Source organism: Macaca thibetana, chromosome 1 (assembly GCF_024542745.1).
Source record: "Macaca thibetana thibetana isolate TM-01 chromosome 1, ASM2454274v1, whole genome shotgun sequence".
Taxonomy (NCBI): domain Eukaryota; kingdom Metazoa; phylum Chordata; class Mammalia; order Primates; family Cercopithecidae; genus Macaca; species Macaca thibetana.
In genome coordinates, this window is record NC_065578.1 from 92,495,703 (window position 1) to 92,518,209 (window position 22,507).

General features: G+C 34.9%; 1 protein-coding gene across 4 annotated transcripts in view; it reads left to right on the plus strand.

The window, feature by feature from the left end:
* Window positions 1-22,507, plus strand: part of MTF2 (metal response element binding transcription factor 2) — a 58,886-nt gene that overhangs the window by 32,050 nt on the left and 4,329 nt on the right. For 3 of the 4 annotated variants that reach the window (XM_050807059.1, XM_050807080.1, XM_050807090.1), the window contains 11 exons: window positions 2,674-2,769; window positions 2,985-3,085; window positions 3,463-3,611; window positions 6,322-6,417; window positions 7,309-7,377; window positions 8,512-8,635; window positions 15,160-15,227; window positions 17,195-17,365; window positions 21,494-21,599; window positions 21,719-21,771; window positions 21,884-21,988. In XM_050807059.1, the coding sequence (XP_050663016.1) occupies window positions 2,674-2,769; window positions 2,985-3,085; window positions 3,463-3,611; window positions 6,322-6,417; window positions 7,309-7,377; window positions 8,512-8,635; window positions 15,160-15,227; window positions 17,195-17,365; window positions 21,494-21,599; window positions 21,719-21,771; window positions 21,884-21,988 (1,138 nt within the window). The remainder of the gene's footprint in view (window positions 1-2,673; window positions 2,770-2,984; window positions 3,086-3,462; window positions 3,612-6,321; window positions 6,418-7,308; window positions 7,378-8,511; window positions 8,636-15,159; window positions 15,228-17,194; window positions 17,366-21,493; window positions 21,600-21,718; window positions 21,772-21,883; window positions 21,989-22,507) is intronic. The other variant, XM_050807069.1, reaches the window with a different exon arrangement.

The window sequence follows — 22,507 nt, forward strand, 5'->3', positions numbered from 1 at the left end:
CTTTCTGCTTCTCCTTCTTTGCTTTTAAAAGTGGTAGAAAAGAAGAAAACCAGTGTTACCTAGAGATAGAAAGTTGTTGTGTGAGGGGTCCTTTCCTGTTCTACAAGTGCCGCACCCAGTATGTCAGTTTAATGTTCTGTGGTTGTTCTTTCTTCACTGGTTCCTTTTGCTGTTCCTGGAATTACAAAGGATTGCTCCTGGTCATTTAACTCTTAGCACCCTGATAGTAGCACATATGAAACTCGTAGTTGCTATAAAAATGAATAAATGAATCTGAAACCTGCATTATGGCATATTTCAGTGAGGAGTGGGTTTAGTAGTTTTCTTCCCTGTAAGAAACCTGCCAATAATACATTTCAAAACTTAATAAATTATATTTATCGAATGAGTTTCTTTTAAAAATTTTACATAAAAATATTAGTAGTCAACAGGGTAAAATATATCGTGTTATAACTGTTACATAAATGTAAGAGGGTTTTAAATCTTAGCATCTAATGCTATTTTGGTTTCTGTGAAATGATATACTCTTGCATTGCTGGTGGCAGTGTACATTTCTATTTTGGTTGTTTAGCATTTGCATTAAGTGCAAAAGTTTATAATTATCTAATAGACTCATTTCTAGCAGTTTATTCATAAGAAATAATTCAAAAAATACTAGGTGAAAAATGTTTCCTGAGCTTTATTTTAACAACAACAATAAATTTGGTATTTCTAAGATGAAATGGCCAAGGCTTTCTAGTCAATTGGATTTAGAGTAAGGGAGACTATAGAAGATTACCAAGCTTTATAGGAAGGTTCTTGTAAACTTGATGGTAAAAAAAAAATATATATATATATGTTTGATTACACAAGTAAAAGTAAATTCCCAGCTTCTTCGGGATTGTTTCTTGGGTCACTACCTCACTACCCCCCTTTTCTGAGGAATTGCCTTCTCCCTCATTAGTCCAGGTAGTTACAGTGAGAGTCAGGTCAGGCACCTACCCTAGGGGGGCTGTCATTCCATTTCCAGGGAATTGTAAATTTTCACAGAGAGTTCCCAGGCTTAATCTGGTTGCTCTCCTGACCGGAACCATAAACCCAGAAGCTATGGGAGACCACCTTCGATGAAGTGTACCAAGAAGCAAACAGCTGGGCTCAGTGCCTTATGTCTGTAATCCCAGTGCTTTGGGAGGCAGAGGCAGGAGGATTGCTTGAGCCCAGGAATTTGAGACCAGCTTGGGCAACACAGGGAGATCCTGTCTCTACAAAAAAAAAAAAAAAGGCACGGTGGCACACGCCCGTGGTTCCAGTTACTTGGGAGCCTGAGGTGGGGGCATTGCTTGGGCTCGGGAAGTCAAGGCTGCAGTGAGCTGTGACTGTGCCACTGCACTCCAGCCTGGATGACACAGCAAGACCCTATCTGAGGGGAAAAATAAAAGGAAGCAAACAAAGCAGGAGGATGAGAGACCAAAACAAACAAATAGCAGAAATACAAAAGACAGATTCCCCCTCTCCAAAGAAAGAAAAACAGTTGGTAACCTGTATGTCCGAGAGTAGAGTAATAATGAAGTAAATTGGGTTCTTTAGATGTAATACTATGCAGCTATTAGAACTTAACAATTTTGAAAACTAGCTGTGTGAAAAATGCTTTTCATAGAAGAAATATTAGGTTGTATTGATGAAGCATCTTGTAGTGGAGAGAGCATGGATTTTGGCACATCGGGGTTTGAATCCTAGTCTTGATGTTTCCTCAGGGTCTTTGGGTTAGTTACTTTGTCTGAGCCTCAGTTCTTCTCTCTAAATAGTATATTTATAAGTTAGTTGTAGGATTAAACAAAATATATCAAGAGCCTACACAATGTTTGGCCCATAGCACAAAATTGTAAGTTTCTATTGTTGTTATGTACATAAAGTGTGTGTTGTGAATTTGACTCTATTGAAACAGATAAGATGAGAATACTGGAAATGATAATGTGTTAGGGTGGTAAATTGTATTATAAATTTTGTGTGTTTTTTTTTAGAATAAAAATATCTAAGGAAGAAATAAGTTACTTGTTCTGCTAAAAAAAAAATGATTAATTGTAGGACCCCCAAATTTTGTTGCAATGGTATTTTGTTAGGGTACATTATTGGATACCATATTTTCAGATTTCAGAAGCTAGAGATTAAATAATTACTGTTCAACCTGTTTAATAAATCAGTAAGTAAAAGGAAATGCTCTGAATTCAGAGAGAAAGAGGTAGTTTACATATCTTTCTTTCTTATTTTCTTTAATTTCATGATATTAGTGGTGTAGGATAAGTGAATGTATGTACATGAATAGATAAGTGTTCTATAAAGTAGCTCTAGTGTTCACAAACCTCCTCTACCTGCTGTCACCCATCCCTCATCTCCACCTTCACCTTTAAGAGTGGGAATATGAGAAATGAGTAATAAGGGAAGATGCTTGAGAGCAGTTTAAATTATGCCTTCTGCCAAAAAGCAGATTAAATTATGAAAGTAGACAGGCATGTTAAGTTAAAGGTAGAAAGAATACAGAGAACAGAGAGATACCATTTTGTGTACTTTGTCTTGTGAAGCATTATAATATACTTAGCAAACATTGTCCATATGTGTTGCCTATTGAGTCATAAAAGTGGTTTTGTTATATGGAGTTTTTTATGTCTCTTTTTAAATGTGTTTTAAATATTTTAGGAGCCACTGGAAGTGGGGAAATGGTCTGTACAATATGTCAAGAAGAGTATTCAGAAGCTCCCAATGAAATGGTTATATGTGACAAGTGTGGCCAAGGTAACATGATTTCTTTTAATCTTGGGGAAAAGCTGTTACATACTGAATGCATATGTTGAAGATTAATGACTAAAAATACTTTACATTGATAATTTGAAATTATTATCCTGTTTATTAATTACATTAATGTAGGAAATACTACTAAAATGCATCTTGAAATTGTGTTGAAAGTATTAATGAAATAGAATTTGCTTTATGCTTTTTTTGATATTAAGGATATCATCAGTTGTGTCACACACCTCATATTGATTCCAGTGTGATTGATTCAGATGAAAAATGGCTCTGTCGGCAGTGTGTTTTTGCAACAACAACAAAGGTATATTTTAAGTGTTTTGGGCTAAAGCCCTGATGGAATCTGTAAGACATTATCAACATAATGATTGTGTACACTGAAAGTTTGAATGAAATGAGCAATGAATGCTGGGTAGAAAAAGGTGCTATTTATTTGACTAATGATGCTTAAGTGACTTTTTAATGATGCTTTCACTTACTTGATGATAGTAATATGGGAATTGGTGCAGTAATTTGAAAGAAGAAAAGAAAAATAGAGATTATTATTAATCAGACAGTTTGTGATATGGTAAAAGTTTGGAAAGGAAATTTCTCCAGAAGTGTCAGAGTCATTTTTAAAGTATAGAATTGTGTTTAAAATTTTAGCCTTCACTCTTTCACATTTTTTTTCCTCTAATGTAGAGGGGTGGTGCGCTTAAGAAAGGACCAAATGCCAAAGCATTGCAAGTCATGAAGCAGACATTACCCTATAGTGTGGCAGACCTTGAATGGGATGCAGGTCATAAAACCAATGTCCAGCAGTGTTACTGCTATTGTGGAGGCCCTGGAGAGTAAGTAAATACAGTTATGTAATTCCCTTTAAGTAATTTTTATTTGCTTGCCTTATCTATTTTTCTTGATTATGTTGTGTGAGTGATGATGAATTGCAACTGCATGAACACATCAGTGAAGAAAACAAGGGGGAAAATCTATTATTTTCATAAAAAAATAATTTTTGTCTAGTTTTTTATCATTTCCACACATTAAAAAATATGTGTATAAGTCTTATATTCTGGAAATTTAAAGTGAATTATAAATATTGTCATAAAGTTAACTATTGAGGGAAAACATTTACTGCAGGGGTCCAGTATCAGTAGTATCATTGAATGTCATATTTAATGTGATTGACCATTTAGAAAATGGTATATTTAATATTATAATTTGAATGGAAGAGTAAAAGACAAGTTTTTTTAAACGTGAAATCAACACGGAATTTTTTCACAGACAGATTACTGCTTTCTTCTACGTATTTTCATTTCTTTCTTAAAGCGATAGGGCACAGATTGTAGTATGCAGTGACATGATCATAGCTCACTGCAGCATTGAACTTTTGGGCTCAAGTGATCCTCCTGCCTCAGCCTTCCAAGTAGCTAGGACCACAGACATGTGCCACTACACCTGGCTAATTTTAAAAGGTATTTTTTTTTGTAAAGGCAGGTTCCTGCTATGTTGCCCAGGCTGTTCTTGAACTCCTGGCCTCCAATAGTCCTCCTACCTTGGCCTCCCAAAGCTGGCTGGAATTACAGGCCTGAGCCACCCTGGCCTGGAGTAGCACTTTTATTTTCTTCGCATATATAACTTGGCCAAATGTTTGGTGCATGAGGCCTAGCTTTTAGCCTATTTTGGCTTTTGACATACCTTCCTAATGTTTGATTTAAATTTAGGGACTTGTGACTCTTCCTTTCATTTGAACACTTAGAGGCCATTGTAAGATTTTTTTTTTTTTTTTTTTTTTTTTGAGACAGGTTCTTGCTCTGTTACCTAGGCTGGAGTGCAGTGGCATGGTTATAGCTCACTCCAGCATTGAACTGGGCTCAAGCAATCCTTCCATCTCAGCCTCCTGAGTAGGTGAGACCATAGGCATGTACCACCACACCCAGCTAGTTTTAAAATTTTTTTGTGGAAATGGAGTCTTGCTATTTGTCCATGTTGGTCTCCAACTCCTGGCCTCAAGTGATTCTCCCACCTTGGCCTCCCAAAGTGCTGGAATTACAAGCATGATCACCACGCCTGGCCCCCACTGTAAGATTATTAATTAGCCTAATTGCAATATTGTTGTGTCTCAAGTTATAGGAAGCTTGAGGAGAGGGAGAAGGATGGGTACTGGCTGGTTGGTAGTAGTCAGAACACAAATAACATTCAGTGATTAAGTTTGCCATCTTATGTGGGCACAGTTTTTGGTGGCCCAAAATAGTTATAGTAATAACATCAAAGACCACTGATCACCATGCAAGATATAATATTAATAGTAATGAAAAAGTTTGAAATATTATGGGAATTTCCAAAATGTGACACAGAGACGTAAGGTGAGCACATGAACCTAGAAAAATAGTGCTGATAGACTGAATCAAGGTATACCTCTGTTTGGAAATGGTGCCTTTTATTATTTTCAAATAAAGATAACCGTATCAAAACCACATACTAGCTGGGTGTGGTGGTGTGTAGCTGTACTGCCAGATACTTGGGAGGCTGAGGTAGGAGGATCCTTTGAACTCTGAAGTCTAGCTTGGTTAATGTAGCAATGTAGCCCTATCTCTTAAACCCAAAATCCATGTGCTAACTGAAAAGAGAAGATACATTTCTTAGATGAAGATTCAATTTTAGCATCTTTAGCTTTCTCAAACAGATCTGTAGACCATACACTGAAATACAGCTAAACCTGTCAAAAAGCCTTTTTACCTGGTAGAGTCTTAGGTTAGATTTATATTAATGTTAAGCAGGTTTATTAAATCGTTATGTTCTTTTTATTATATTGACAAGAATAATAGAGACACAGTAAAGATATAAAGTAGAATGTTTATAATCTGAAAGCTGCCTAAGGCAATTTGATATTTGGGGCAAACAACAATACCTCTGAATCTGACCCCTCCTGGGGTTTAGAGAATTGATGTGAAAAAAATCCAAGAGGCCTGGCATGGTGGCTCTCGCATGTGATCCCAGCACTCTGGGAGGCCGAGGACAGGCCTGGGCCCGGGAATTGGAGACCAGCTTGGGCAACATAGGGAGACACCAGTTTTACTTAAAAAAAAAATTTTTTTTGCCGAGCTTGGTGTTGCATGCCTGTGGTCCTAGCTACTTGGGAGGCTGAGGTGGGAGGGTCACTTGAACCTGGGAGGTTGTGGCTGCATGAGCCATGGTCATGATGCTGTACTCCAGCCTGGACAACATAACAATACTTGCCTCTTAAAAATAAATAGCCTAGGCTTGTGTTTTAACAGAGCTCATTTAACTATTGTAGGAGCCAGGCATTTTTGACTAGAAGTAGTAGGTGTATCTTTCAAGAGCTTATAAAATTTCGTGAATAAAAGAGAGGAGAGGGATGAAATAGCTGGTATTATAAGCCTTTTTGGGAAAGGAAATATTTACAGTAAGTATAGTAGAAATGTGATACTTTAATTAGAACAGTATTGTGGATTATGCCACTTTTTTTTTTTTTTTAAGAAATGAAACTTTCCCTTAAAACAGGAATTTTAATGTTAACTTTTTTGTTTTTTTTAATAGCTGGTATTTAAAGATGCTACAGTGCTGCAAATGTAAGCAGTGGTTTCATGAGGCTTGTGTGCAATGCCTTCAAAAGCCAATGCTATTTGGAGACAGGTGAGAAGGGCATTTGAACTTTACTAGCTGATTTTTGTCACTTTTTAATTGTGGTTATATTTGCGATTTCAGATTTCCTAAAGATAGTTTCAATAGTGATTTGGAAAGGGGTTGTCTCAGAAGGAAAATATTGAATAATATACTTAAAATATACATAATTTTTGTGCTTTTGGATTTTATTCCAGAAAGCTTGTAAGTATTGTCAGTGATTACATTTGTTCCTATTGACCCACAGTACTCTAAAGTATTCTTGTTGGTACCTTCCTTTAAAGAACCTCAAAGGGATCGTATTAGAATTGGAAAAGACCACAAGGCCTTGTTAAAGACACAACTATACTTTAGATATAAAAAGTTTGTAAAAGCAGACTTAATGTACTTTCTATATTAGAAGAATGCAAAGTAGCACAGTGAGCTCCAGGAACAAAAAGCTAGACCACTAAGTTTGACATCTGAAAACCTGGTTTTAAATCTTGGCTTTTACCACTTAATTTTCTTTCTGACCTTAGGGAAGTTCACTTGCCCCTTTGGGGCTTATTACGTTATTTTGAGCATTGAATTAAACGATGTATATGGGGGCAGCCATCACAATTCCTGGCACACACAAGCGATCGATTAGTAAACTATGAGTATGTGTGAGTCTGTGTGTGACCTTTGAAGGTCTCCAGTGGTTAAAAAAAAAAAAGATCCTTTCTCTTCACAGATGAACTGTTTCATTATTTGTTATTGGAAAAGAACTTCCCTCAATCACAGAAAGCATTGTAATTTAAATTATATTTTGTTTTGAGTATCAGTCTTTATATCAGCTGTAGGTTATTCACTTGGTGAATATTAGCTGTAATAGTTTTATCTCTGATTACTCAGTATAAAACTTTTTCTTTTTTTTTCCCTTAGATTTTATACGTTTATATGCTCTGTCTGCAGTTCTGGACCAGAATACCTCAAACGTCTACCGTTACAGTGGTAAGTGTGGATGTTTCTGTTCAAAAAAAAAAAAAAAAAGCCATTTTCTTAAACCTACAAGTTGAAACTTTCTATATACATTTACTTGGCTTAAGTAAAAATAGGTTATTTATGCTTGACTTTATTTCTTTTATTTATCCTCATGCCTGATGGCATCTTCACTAAGTAACATCCACTTGTATTGCTAAATTAATAAGGCTGTTCAGTGTTGAATGTCATAAATGAAACTTTCAGATATCCTTTAGACCTTCTAAATTCTTACTCATATTTGTAGTTCTTTTGAACCTTCAGAATAGCATATAGTAGAAGAGAGATAGGTATAACAAATACGCTAATTTCTGCTTCAGTGTAGTAATTCTTGTGTATTGGAAGTGTGATGAATTTTAGAGGTTTACTAATAAAATGCTTACAGTAAGTACTTACAGATCTTTGTTGTATGTTACATATTTTAGCAACAGATAGGATTTAACCCATGAATCAGATAGTTTGGTTAAGTATGGTATTCTGTAGCTTATATCCGGAAGTGAAAACACAAAAATCTTGATTGTAAGTTATATTTTTTTAAAGCCAGATCCTCTTTGAATACACTTTCAGAAGTAATTTGTGGCTGGGCGCGGTGACTCTTGCCTCTAATCCCAGCACTTTGGGAGGCCGAGGTGGGTGGATCTCCTGAGGTCTAGAGTTTAAGACCAACCTGGCCAACATGATGAAACCCCATCTCTACTAAAAATACAAAAAATTAGCCTAGCATGGTGGTGGGCGCCTGTGATCCCAGCTACTCGGGAGGCTGAGGGAGGCTGAGGCAGGAGAATCACTTGAACCTGCGGGGCGGAAGTTGCAGTGAGCCGAGGTTGTGCCATTGTACTCCAACCTGGGCAATGAGCAAAACTCCGTCTCAAAAGAAAAAAAAAAGAAGTAATTCTATATTTTCTAGTTTATAGTTGCTATTCAGGATAAGTGAATATTTAGTCACTATTTTCTAGTTATTTTTATATGTAGTGATTTATTGTATTGTGAATATAACTATCCATCTAAATCTCTTTGCATTTTAATTACTGTTTTATAAAGAAACTGTGATTTCTTAACAGTAACTAAAAACATTGTTTTGTGTATTTGATTATTTTTGGATTCCAGGGTAGATATAGCACACCTATGCCTTTACAACCTAAGTGTTATTCATAAGAAGAAATACTTTGATTCTGAACTTGAGCTTATGACATACATTAATGAAAACTGGGATAGATTGCACCCTGGAGAGGTAGGTGGTCTGAGAACTAACTTCAGTAGCTACTTGATGTCTTTTTTTGTTTTGTTTTGTTTTTCAAAAAACAACTGACACATGTATAAGTCAGACAACTAAAATAGAATTTTATTTTTAGTTCTGTGTACAAATAAGTTTGGTATGGATATCAGGACCAGCCTTCTCATCCTCCTGTGTGTTTGTTGCCTGTTGACTCTGGAAATTTGTAGAAGGAGGAGGTATATTATTTGATTCTTCCATTTTCTGAAGTGAAAATCATTGTAGTTACAGAGAGAAGGGAGGGAGAAATCTTTAGTATTGGGTATCTTACTCATAGTTTGACCTCCTTTTCTTCTAAGTTTTCTATAAACTTAGAGATGTAACCAACATTCTTCCTTCCTCTCTTGTTGGTACTCCTTTATGTATTTCTGACTTGTAGGAATGGTGGGATCTAATAATATTGTTAGAAAAATGAGTTTGTAGAGTGAAGCTGCCTGAATAGAAGATTATCCCCTCTCGTTCTGACATCTCATTTTGCTTCTCATTTTTGAAGTATAACTACCTATGCTGTTTTACAGTCTTTTTTTTAAAGGAATTTAAAAGTAATGTGTGTTCATTAAAGAAAATTTTGAAACTAATGAATAGCAGAAAGAGAAGAGTAACTGGAATAAGTTTAATAGGGACCTTATTTTTAGCATTTATTTAGAATTACCAAAGTACATATATTAACTACTTTTAGTTAAAACTAAAAAAAATGTTTTATAATATATGGAGTTTATATGTATATCTTAGTCATGCTTTTTTTAGGTAAAAATTTTGCAAACTGATTTGAAGTTTAGGAAGATTTTCTTGATTTGTGAAGGACATCCTATTTCATATCAAATAGGATATCAAAGGGCTTTTTCGGGGTTTATGGAATATCAGGGAGAACATAATGCATGATTTAGTTTGTAGTTTTAAAATCTGGGATGTTATTGAAATTTAGTTGATGAATTTTTGAATTTATCATTTGAGTTTTGAATGTTAGATATTGGATTATCATACAAATTTTTGTTAAGTTTTTGGTTAAATACCTTTTTTTAGATGAAGTTTGAAAGAGAGTGATGTGTACATTTGATAATTTTTTTTTTTTTTTTTTTTAAGATGGAGTCTTGCTCTGTCGCCCAGGCTGGAGTGTAATGGCGTGATCTTGGCTCACTGCAACCTCCACCTCCCAGGCTCAAACCATTCTCCTGCCTTAGCCTCCCGAGTAGCTGGGATTACAGGCGCCTGCCACCACGCCTGGCTAATTTTTGTATTTTTAGTAGAGATGGGGTTTTGCCATGTTGGCCAGGCTGGTCTTGAACTCCTGACCTTAAGTGATCCGCCCACCTTGACCTCCCAAAGTGCTGAGATTACAAGCATGAGCCGCTGGGCATGGCCACATTTGATCAATTTTAATAAACTGATTCGTAATCAGAAAGTCAGGGGTAAAGCATTCGAAGTGACTGTAGTGATTTTTGTAATTATCTTAATATTTAATGCTATAATTTGTTTAAAAATTCTTTCTAGCCATTATTCTTTTAGCACTTCATATGCAGATACATATGTATACCTGTTAGTACACTGTATGCATTACATAATGAAATTCTGCAGTAGTTACTTGATGTAGATACTGGGTATATATAATATAAAACCTCATGTTGTGCTTATTTCAAAGTCTGTCATTTTTAATTAAAATTTAAGTTTTTAGTGTTTAGATTTTATTCGAGAGGCTGGAAATATAAGAAAATGAAAATCACATTTAGTATATTTTTCAAGAAAAAAGTTCAGTTTATCAGTTTCAGGTGTCCTAGCTCCAACTGAACTTCTGAAACATACTAGAAAAAATTTGCTTCAGCAATAATACATGTTTTATTTCTGTGGCCTATGAGGTAATGTCTTAGAAAAAAAGAAAAAGTTTTACTTTTTAAGATTATTTCCACTTTTTGAGCCATCAAATTTATTGTTAGAACAAGAGACTAATAATTTCTTATGGTTCTTTCTCTGAATTAAAATAAGAAAATATTCAGACTTCTTAGATGAGATGTCTCATGCATAGACTTTGGTAATTGACAGATTGAAGTTCAGGTTTCTAATTTTCTGCATTCTTTTATATTTTTATACTGTAATTGTAATTGGATTTTAGGGTGAGTTTTTAGTAATAAATAGACGATACAGTTTATGCTAGTCTATCATGTTTATTCAGTGTTTTTCATTTAGTTTACTTTCAAATGTATGTAGTGATTGATACAAAGATAACATACATAATGGGTCATTCCAAATTGTTTGAATAGAAAATTTTTGATAAACTGAAAATGAATTACAAATAGAATTTTGTCAGTAATCCAAATTTGGGTTAACAAAAATTTCCTTTTGTTTATATTCTTATTCCGAATCTTATAAAATGCCATTAATTATTTTCAAAACATGGGAAGTAGTGTATGCTAAATATAATGTTTATAATTGAGTGCCTTAGTCATTTTGAACATCAGCTCTTTCTTTCTTTCTTTTTTTTAAGAGAGGGGGCTGGAGAGTCTCTCTCTCTCTCTTTTTTTTTTTTTTTTAAAGGGACACTTGCTCAGACTGGAGTTCAGTGGTGCAGTCATACATAGCTCACTGAAGCCTTGAACTCCTGAGGTCAAGTTATCTTCCTGCCTCAGCAATTCTTGTTATACATAATATAGGATAAAGCACCTGCTCTAGAAATTTTTCTTCACAAATGAAACAAAACAGAGAACAAAGGTTGTGATTTTAGTTTATCTAAAATGTGGAGTTTCCTTCCTCTTGCCACCAGATCAAAGAAAAAAATTTTGTGGTGATATAAGTTGATTGAGATTTTTTATGGCATTTTGTGTAGGAATATATATTGCACAACTAGGCAGTTATCTACATTTATTATTCCTGAACTTTGAATTATAATTAATTTTACATATGATGAAGCTGGCTAAACTTTAATGGTATTTTTTATTTTGGAAACCTAGTAAATACATATTTACATTTGTAATTACTTGCTGTAATCTTACATTGAATCAGTTGTATTCTGTTTCATGTATTGTGTCCCCCGCCCCTTTTTTTTTTAATAAAGGAAGCACTGTGACTGTTTTTATTTTAAAGACTTTTTTTTTTAGAGCAGATTTAGGTTGTCCCCTTCTGCCACACATGCATTGCCTCCCCCATTATCAACATTCCTCCACCATAGTGGTAGATTAGTTATAATTGATGAAGCTACATCAGTACGTCATTATCATCCAAAGCTGTGACTTCTTTTAGTAATAAAAAGAAGTTTCAAAAATATTACACTTTTGGAGATAAATCCTTTCATACTGAAAAGGCAAAACGTAACAGTCATATATCATATTTTTTCTTAGTTGAATATGGTATAGGATTGTTATGAAGAGAAGATAAAATTTTTGAATCGTTTTAGAAGATAATGGTATTACACTGTTTCCTTATGTAGTTTTTGTACTTCTTTTGGCTTGGTACCTAATGATTATCATATAGATTGAGTGTAGCTGTTTGAAGAACTACTATGTTTTGGATCATTTTCTTTGAGATAGTAAAAATACTTAACGTTTGAATCCATGATAAACTTTCTTAAGGTTTTTATATAAAATGAAGTCTCATGTGTTGTATCAGATTGTTTTGGGGAGTTTAAAATGAGATATTAGTGATCTGCTTATTGTCATTTGTCTTTGATTCTTGAAGTTATTTGAAATCCTAGTTCTGTAATAACCGCTTTTCTGTGGTCTTAAATTTTAGAAAACCTGAGGTTGATAGCAGAATAATGTATCGAGTGCTACTTCACTTTTGAGGGAGGTAGGGAGAAAAGCAAAGATGAAATTCAAGAAATACTGTGGTAGAAATGATACTAGAGGAAACTATATAATAGAGGTGGAATGATATCTACAAGTGGAAATTATAAGAAATCTGAACAACAATACTTTGTGGCTTAGAGTGTTATAATTAGCATGTAGTATGGTGGTTAGCAACAGATTACCTAAGCTGTTGGGATACTTAAGCCCAGGTGGCTTGGAACTTAATATTGGTAATTGAAAGGAAGAGTTATACTATAAGTATTAGTGTGAGATTAGTATCTGGAGAGGAGGGAGCAAAAAACAACAAGTTATTCTTTTTGGAGATTTATATAATAAACCTCATGGTCAGATGGAAGGCATAGAATATGATGCTCTTCTAATGTAGATTATCTGATTACCACTATAATGGTTGTACTTTTAGTTTGCAAAATGCTGAAAGGGGGAAGTCTTTGGCACTTTTATGGTAGCTAAAATATGCAGTTATTTGCAGAGTCGTCGTGGAGTGCTGAAGGAACTTAATAGATAAAATTTCTGAGACACAGTAGGGAGTAAATACCAAAAGAAAGTAGAGTTCATTGTGATTGTCAAAATGTAAAAAAAGAGTGGGTTTTAGAAATTAGGAAGTTAATTTTGCTGTTGACTCAGCAAAATTGTAGAGCAGATTTTTCAGATATATGGTTTGTGAAGATTTAAAAGGCATAGGAAAATCTCTTATTAGAATAAGTCATGTATACATGTATACCCTTGATTTCTTTTTGATATGATTAGCAACACTGGTTTGTCAGTGTTTTTTTTTTTTTTTTTTGGTTAGCAAACGCTGGTTTGGGCATAATATAGACGTAGTATAACTTGAGTTCAGATGAGATATTAAAATGTGAACTGGTTAAAGTGAAAATTAAATGGATTTGTAACTAATGGAAAAACAGTGACAAAGACGGTGCTTTGGAAACATTCTTGAGGGAGACTCTAATGGAGGACCATAGGGGATTCTGTCTTTGTCTCTACCTTCAATTCTAGAAGGATGACAGAATCAAGAGAAAAGATCTGGAACATTGAGCTGAAAACAAGATCAATTAACAGCAATTATAAAATTCTGCTTTAGCCGTAAACACAAACAGTCCATGGTTATGATAGGGGATACTCAGTTTGATAGCAGTTCATCTGATACGATTTCACAGTTGGGGTGGGGAGGAGGGACCAGGAAGAAGACAGTCAGAAGCTTAATATGAAGTAACCATGTGATGTAGCTATTAAACATTTTAACCTAATCTTATAGACATGGTAGTTGCATTCAGATATATGAAGCGTTGTCTTGTAAAAGAGGGAATGGAAGAGCTCTGGGGAGGAAGATTTTTGCCCACTTACGGAATGGGCTTTTTTAGTTGGTGCCTTATCAGCTCTTATCAATGGCAGTAATTAAGCCATGGTTGAATAAATATCTGTACTGTAAAAGAGACTGCAATATTGGTGGAAGGCTGAATTGCATCTAGGGTCTCATTCAAGCTCTAAAGTCTGATTATATTATTCCTTCTTTAAAACAGAAATTCTCTTTCATTAGACACTTCAGAAATTACCGCAGGAGGTAGTGGTTTGATATAGAGGAATGAGTACCTAACTCCTATTTCACATGTTTTTTTTTTTTTTTTAGCACTCAGCAGATTGGCACAGAGTGGGCTCTCAGTGAGTGTAGAATGAATGAACTTATCACTTGAGTTCAGGTTCTAGCTCTCTCACCAACTAGACAGTGAATTTGAGCAGTTTTAACCTTTATATTTGTTAACTCGTGTAAAATAGAGTCAGAGTAGATGACTTACAAGTTTTTTCTAGCTCCAGCATTCTATTTGGCAGATTTGTTTTCTCTCTCACTTAAAGCAGTTCTGAGGCTTGGGAGTTTCAAGTGGTAAAGAACATACTGGCTATAATTTTGAAAGTCAACTGTGATATTTTGGAAGCAGCTTTTTTTTTTAAGGTCTTTGTAGCATTAATTCAGGATGGTCCTTTTGTGATTTAGATTCGTTTGCTAATATGCCCTAGTCAAGAAGAGGCAGAAAGGTCTCTGAGAAAAAGCCCTATTGGAACAAAATAGAGTTTTTTTCTAGAATTAAATGTTTAGGTTTTAAAATGGTTTGTTATGATGAAAAATTATTGAGCCATTTAGAGCTGGCTAAAGTCTATAATTGTTATGAAAATAAGGTCTCTCAATTTTACAGTATTCTAAAAAATTATAGAGATTATCGGTTTATGCTAGTGCTAGAGGTACTGGAATATAGTATGTTTCTCATTACTTTTTGTACTCCTTCCTATTGATATCTGTTAGGAACTTTTATAGTAAATATTAAAATAATTCTAATGTATTATTTCCCTAGGTTAAAGAATTTTTGAAAAATTTAATAACTAATACAATCCCATGTTTATGGTATTTTACAGTTTGTAGTTCCTTCATAAACATATCACTGGATTAATATAATGAGCAAGTAATTAGTGTAGGATTTATAGTTCCTTTTTTATAAGTGAGAAAATAAGCCTTGAGAGGTTAAATGGTCCTAGGTCACATAATTAGTCAGTGAGGACTTGGAATTAGAACTTAGATCTTCTGACTACCAATCAGTACACTTTTCCTCTGCATCACATTGCCTCTATCTAGCACCTGTATATTACTAATTGATGAAATTGTAGTGCGTTAAATTGTTTCTTGATACTTCACAGCTGGCAGACACACCAAAATCTGAAAGATATGAGCATGTTCTGGAGGCATTAAATGATTACAAGACCATGTAAGTTGATTTATTTTATGTATCCCTATGAGGGAGACATTTAGTAAGTATAAGGAATAATGGCATTGTTTAAGAATTGTGGGATTGGTGTATAGAAGAAGTACATACCATTTTAAACTTTTTAATGTCTTATTCTATTTTAGTTAGATTAAAGCAGTGATTCTCAAGGATTGGAGGAGGGAGGAGTAATCCTTCTCCTGGGAATGGTGGGTGGGAGGCATACCGGTATCTCTGGGAGAATTTAGCCTATTCCATTGAAAAAGCATATTCAGTAATAACTTCCTTCTATAATGTAATCTACTGAAAGTGAAATAAAATCTTGTTAGCTGGTGGGAATATTCAAAAGATAGGAGAGAATATTGTAGGGAATATGGGGTTTTAAAAAGATTGAGATCTATGGTTATAGTTAACACCATTAGTTACAGAAAAGTAATGTTTCTAGCTGAGTGGTCTAAATAATTAAGTGATATTATTTGATATGTTCTCATACAGATGTACAGATCTTCCCCCCCATTTTTACTTTTTTTTTTTACTCACCACTATACTAACAAGGATTCCCTTTTTAAAAACAATATATCTACATTTCTTAGAAACATTTTTAAATGCAACAGAAATTTTATAAATGTATGTGTTGACTCCAATAAAGTGTTCTAAAATTTTTGTTTGCAATAAGTTGGTGTTTTGAATTTGGTAGTATTTCCTCATTAAATAATGTAATTACTAGTGGCTGGATCTTTAGACCAGCTCAAAAAGTCATGAGGTACCTGATATGACCTTGAAGTATAATAAACAGGAAAAAAGACTCTAATAAAGTCATGAGGTACCTGAGTAATTACTGTGCTGGTAAAAATATTTCATGGGACAGTGAATTCTGAATTTCAACTTAGGGTACCAGAAATATATCTGTTCCTGTTGTGGTAGTAATGAGGGATCCCCTTTCTTAAACCTGCAAAAAAGTAGAACATTCTGGTTGGGCGTGGTGGCTCACACCTGTAATCCCAGCACTTGGGAAGCCGAGGCGGGCGGATCACCTGAGGTCAGGAGATCGAGACCAGCCTGGCCAACATGGTGAAACCCCGTCTCTACTAAAAATACAAAAATAGCCAGGCGTGGTGGTGCGCGCCTGTATTCCCAGCTACTTAGGAGGCTGAAGCAGGAGAATAGCTTGAACCTGGGAGGTGAAAGTTGTAGTGAGCCAAATTGTGCCATTGCACTACAGCCTGGGTGACAGAGCGAGACTGTCTCAAAAAAAAAAAAAAAAAAAAAAAAAAAAAGAGGGGGAGAACATTCTAAACAACTGATGGAAGTTCTTGTGGCCAGGCAAGTTTCAGTAGAGCTGAGGTAGATGGAGGTGCTTGGGAATAAGGACCATAGAGACTGAAAGAAAGGTCTAAGGATCATATTTTTCAGAGGCCCAAGTCCATATTGCTCTGAAATAACCCTTCTTTGCCCCGGGTTATTTCCATTTCCAGATCTGGCACTCTAGATACTCCTTTTATTTTCTGGGCCTCTAGGATTTATCTCCTACTTTCTTTTCCAATGCTGTCACCTATTACTGCTAAGGTTTTTCTCCTTATAAATCCACTCTGAGATGGAATTCTTTTTTTTCCCTAAATCGCTTTTGAGATATTTCTCACAGATGACACTAAATATGGGAAAGCATATTGGGACCAAAAAATACCATTCTTTGTTCTTCTTTCTTCCTTTAAAAAGTTAGTTGCCATGTTTAAAAAGAAAAGTGGACATGTACTCTTCTCCTTTCTGGTCCTATCCCTTCCTCCCCATCATATCCTGCTATAGACTGGCTCTGGGGCAGATAAGAATCAAGGAAAGCAAGGGGAAATGAATTTCTGTAGTATTGGGTGGGCTTTCAAGTATAAGGGCCTTATATATGAAAGTTAAGTTAGGGTCTGCTATGTATATGTGTTCAGTTTTTAAAATTTTAGTTAATGTTTTTAAAAATTTAGGTTTATGTCTGGGAAAGAAATAAAGAAGAAGAAGCATTTGTTTGGGTTGCGAATTCGTGTTCCTCCTGTGCCACCAAATGTGGCTTTCAAAGCAGAGAAAGAACCTGAAGGAACATCTCATGAATTTAAAATTAAAGGCAGAAAGGCATCCAAACCTATATCTGATTCAAGGTAAAAGTTGATCTGTGGCTTAGTTTTTCTCTTTAGCTTATTTGTAACTAAAAATGTATGTTATTTAGTCTCCTTAGTATATTTGAAAGTACAAGTGGCAGTTACTCTGATTTTTTTTTTTGGGGTCTATAATATCTTGCTTAGACAAGGTATGAAGAGTTGATGCCAGATGCTTGTTTATTTTAGGACTTTGGCCTTCCAGGAATAGACTCTATTGATTTTGTTAGCAAACAGCTTAAGAGTACTAGCCTGTTTGTTTGTTCACTTTTCATTCATTCATTCATCCATTCATTCATTCAGCACAGTTTCAAGTGCCTTATTATTTAAGTGCTAGTGAGTACAATGACAAACAGATTTTTCTTCTGCCCTGATGAGGTTTACATACTAGTGGACAACAAAGGTGATAAACAAGTAAAATAGTTACTGATTATGCTAGTGCCATTTTTAATAGCATACTGTTTTAGACTTTACTATGGATAGAGATGGGACCTTTGTACTTTAACGATGAGGCTTAAGGAAGGACTATTTAAGATAATATTTAAATTAAGACTTAAAAATGAGAATGATATAACAATGTGAAAAACAAAGGGAAAACTACTCCAGCTAGCAGAAATAACAAGTGCAAAGGCTTTGAAACGTATTCTAGGAACTCACAGAAGACTGATGTGTTATAAATGAGGATGAGAGAGTAGTAGCATCAGGTATTGGAAAGATTAGGTGAGACTTGATCCTGTATAGGGTCTTGTAGGGCTTACAAAGAATTTGGGTTGTTTTCTAAGAATAAAGGGGAGGCATTTAAGGGATTTAATTATCTTTTAAAAATACTCGGCCGGGTGCAGTGGTTCACGCCTGTAATCCCAGTACTTTGGGAGGCCAAAGCAGGTGGATCACCTGAGGTTGGGAGTTTGAGACCAGCCTGACCAAGATGGTGAAACCTCATCTCTACTATAATTACAAAAATTAGCCGGGCATGGTGGCGTGCGCCTGTAGGCTCAGCTACTCGGGAGACTGAGGCAGGAGAATCACTTGAACCCGGGAGGTGGAGGTTGCAGTGAGCCGAGATCGCGCCACTGTACTCCAGCCTGGGCAACGGAGCGAGACTCTGTCTCAAAAAAAAAAAAAAAAAAAACTGTTTTGGATGCTGTTTTGAGAATGGGTAGTATACAGGTAAGAATAAAAGCAGGAGAAAATTAAGACTCAGTTTTCTAGATGAGAGATAGATAGATGGTATGAGGTACAGAGGTAGGTGGTAACATTCAAATGGAAAGAAAACAGATTTGAGGTCTTTATTGGAGTTAGAATTAATTGGATTTGCTAGTGAATTAAATTTCTGAAAATAAAGAAGGAGTCAATTAAATAATGCCCAGATTTCTGGCCTGAGCAACTGATGAGGGGTTAATCAAGATCTGGAAAAACAGATTTTGGTATGGTGAATGAAGCATTCTTCTGTTTCATATTCATTGAATTTGAGATTCTTATGAGGGATATACACACACACACACACACACACACACACACACACCCCTCATACACACAGAATGATGTGAAATACGGGCAATTGGATGTGTAATTTAGGAGCTCATAGGAGAGTTCTGGACAGGCGATACAAATTTGGAATCTGATTGATAAAGCCATGAGAATGAGTGAAATTACCGAGGGAGCAAGTAGAGAGAGAAGAGAAGGTGGTCTGGGATCATGTCCTGATATCATTTGTAAATTTGGAAGAAGTGAAATAAGCAGAGGAGACTAAAAAAGGGTGATCAGTGAGATGGGAGGAAACCAAGAAGTTTGATGTCATGACAACCAAAAGAAAGGTAGTGTTTCAAGAAAGATAGCTATATTAAAGTGTATTGAATGCTAGTGAGGTAGATTAAAATGAAAGAAAAATATTTATTGCATAACATTTTGTTATTAGTGACCTTGACAAAAGGAATTTCTTTGAAGTAGTACAGATAGAAACCAGATAGGACTGGGTGGAAGTATGACTGAATCCAGCATTGCCAAATTTACATGTCAAACTGTGCTTCTCCTACATATCAGGGACACAGGCAGATTCAAAATAATAACAGTAGTGAAGGAAAGGAGGAAAATAGGAAACTATCTTTAAGGATTCTGAATGAGAGGGGAGAAAATGGAAAGCGTATTATGTCATCAACACCCAGAAGTTTTCCTGTATAGGGAGGCTGACAAATGGAATGACAGCTGAAGAAGGGGATAGGACTAGTTAAATGATGTTTTTTTTAAAAATAGTTGGGAGATAGTTGGAACCTGTTTTTGTGTGTAAGTAGGAATGATCCATTGGAGAAGAGGAAATTGGTATAGGAGAGTAGAAGCCAAAAGAGAAGGGATATAGAGCCTAAATGTGGGACTCGCCTTTTCTAGAAGGAGAAACATCCTTCTGTTGAAATGGGGTAAAAGAGAAGATGGGTACAGATGCTAGTTCTGTTGTAGATTGGGCAGTTGGAAATTGACTGAAGTTCTTGCCTGGTAGCCTCTATTTTCTCGATGAAATATAAGGTAAAGATAGCAGAGAGTCTTGTACAGAGATGGGAATTTAAGGATCAGTTAAAGCTATGGAATAGTCATCTTGGAGATAAGGAAAATGTGATTACAAAGCCTTGACAATGAGTCCAGTTATTTGAAGTTTGTAAGAAATTAGCTGCTAATTAAGTTTTCTTTCCTGAAGGAAAGAATGCTTATTATTCCTATCACTTTCAGATTTGGTCACTCAAATCCTTTGCTAGCAGTTGCCATATTATGAATCAGAAAAAAATAATTCCACAAGCTTTTTCATTTCTATCATGATTGTGATAGGATGCTCCCTTTGTGGTAGCTATCAGGTCATCTGATGCCACCAGATAAGGATTCAGCTGCTTTGTTTAAAGGCATCCTGAGTTCCTTCTGGACCTTGTGTATAAGTTGTTCCTTTTAGTTAGAGGTTACTTTCTTTAGTCCAGGAGTCCTTTATAAATATTATGTTGATCATTTTACAAAAGAAATGGATATCCCATCCATCTTGTTCTTGAGACTTTTGATTATAGTGTCTGGTTCTGCTTTGTCCTTATAGTTCCCCTACTTTCTCCTTCCTCATAGTTCCACCTTTATTCCCTGACCTTGTTTGGCATCTAGAGGGATAAGTTTTTTTCCTACTTTCTCCATTCATCTCTTTCTAGGCTATTATATAGTGTTCTTTTTTCCTCTCCTTAATTAAAGTTTCCTGGACAATTTTCTCGTAGCCCTCACTCCATTTTATTAGCTTGCTTGTATACACATTTGTCACTTTCTAACTATATTGTGAACTCTTTAGCACCAGGAACACCTTTGTATCCATATTATCTAATATTGTCTTTATATGGTAGCTATTGTTGAGTAAATGAAATATTCTTTCTATATATATTTTTTATTTTTTTCTATTAATTAGAGTGTCTTTGCCTGTTGCACTTTTTTCCTTCCTATTGCTTGGAATTTGGCTTTATGTTTAAAATATGGTTTTCTAGGTCTTTGTGACCTAGAAAGACCTTTTGAATGACTCCCTGAGAATATGAAGGATTTCTTACTCCTTTCTTCTTTACGTTCTGCCACTCTGGGCTTCATTCTCTTTCTGATAGTGTCATTCAAGAATCTACATATATATCTAAAGGCAGCCTTTATGACTACTATAATTTTAACATAGCTATTTCTTGACTCCATTAGGTTAACTGCTAAATTCATAGTCATTTTTAGTAGTAAATCCTTGAAACATCCTCCACGTTGTAACAACCTAAAATTAAACTATATAATTGAGCTTTTAGGAGTTTTGAAATCTTCCATTCAGTATAATTGTCTGGTTTTTGTTGTTGTTGTTTTTAAATCTTTAAGTGGTATATATTGTTCAGAATTATATTAAAGAGGACTTTTTTAAACCTTTCATAATGGTTTAAATATCTTTAAAGTCAAGAAATATTTATTTAAATTAGAATATATTATCAATGCACTTGACTAAACTTGTGGATTCAATTAATAATTTTTATATTACCATTAATATAAAATAGTAAAATATATGTGTATATATGTCTAGTTATGTACATAAAGTCAATGTCTTTGTTTTCTTGATGCAGAGATTAAATGCATAATGGTTTTCCATTTCAGGGAAGTAAGCAATGGCATAGAAAAAAAAGGAAAGAAAAAATCTGTAGGTCGTCCACCTGGCCCATATACAAGAAAAATGATTCAAAAAACTGCTGAGCCACTTTTGGTAAGAGGATATGTTGGTATATGTTCTCAAGAAGAAGGATGCGTGAAATAACTGAGAAGCTAGTATTTTTTTCAGCTTATTCTAGAGACATGCTTTAAGTATATATTTTTATTTTCCAGGATAAGGAGTCAGTTTCAGAGAATCCTACTTTGGATTTACCTTGTTCTATAGGGTAAATAGAAAGTTATTTTCTCCCTTTCTAGGTTTTGTCTTTTGAGTGGATGTTAATATTTCTGTTTGTTATATAATATAGTCATTACACAATTTAAATTCTTTTGTCTCAGGAGAACTGAGGGAACTGCACATTCATCTAATACCTCAGATGTGGATTTCACGGGTGCTTCCAGTGCAAAAGAAACTACCTCGTCTAGCATTTCCAGGCATTATGGGTAGATATTTTAGTTCTTATTTTTTTTACTTTTCTTATTCTAGATTCCTTTTCTTTGTAAAGTGTTGATTGAATAATTTTTTAGCAATTGAAAGTGATGCAAGTTGTGTCTATCAGCTTTTTGAGCGGTAATCCAGATGTAGATCCCATTAGTTGTTAATATTCATTTGAATATTTTTGCTTTCTAGAGTACAAACATTGTATTTTTCAAGTTTGTATGGAAATTTGCTGTGAACACAGAGAAAAAGTATACCATTGTTTAGAAGCTGTGCTTGTTAGGCTTTTTAATGCCTCTGCTTACACAAGTGTTCTTTGCTTTAGAAAGATTTGATTTTTTTATTTTTTAAGAGACAGATTCTCATTCTGTTGCCCAGGCTAGAGTACAGTGGCACAATCATGGCTCATTGCAGCCTCAAACTCCTGGCTTCAAAAAAGTCCTCCCACGTCAGCCTCTGTAGTGACTAGGACTAGAGATTGTGCCACCACACCTAACTAATGCTTTTTTATTTTTTGTAGAGAT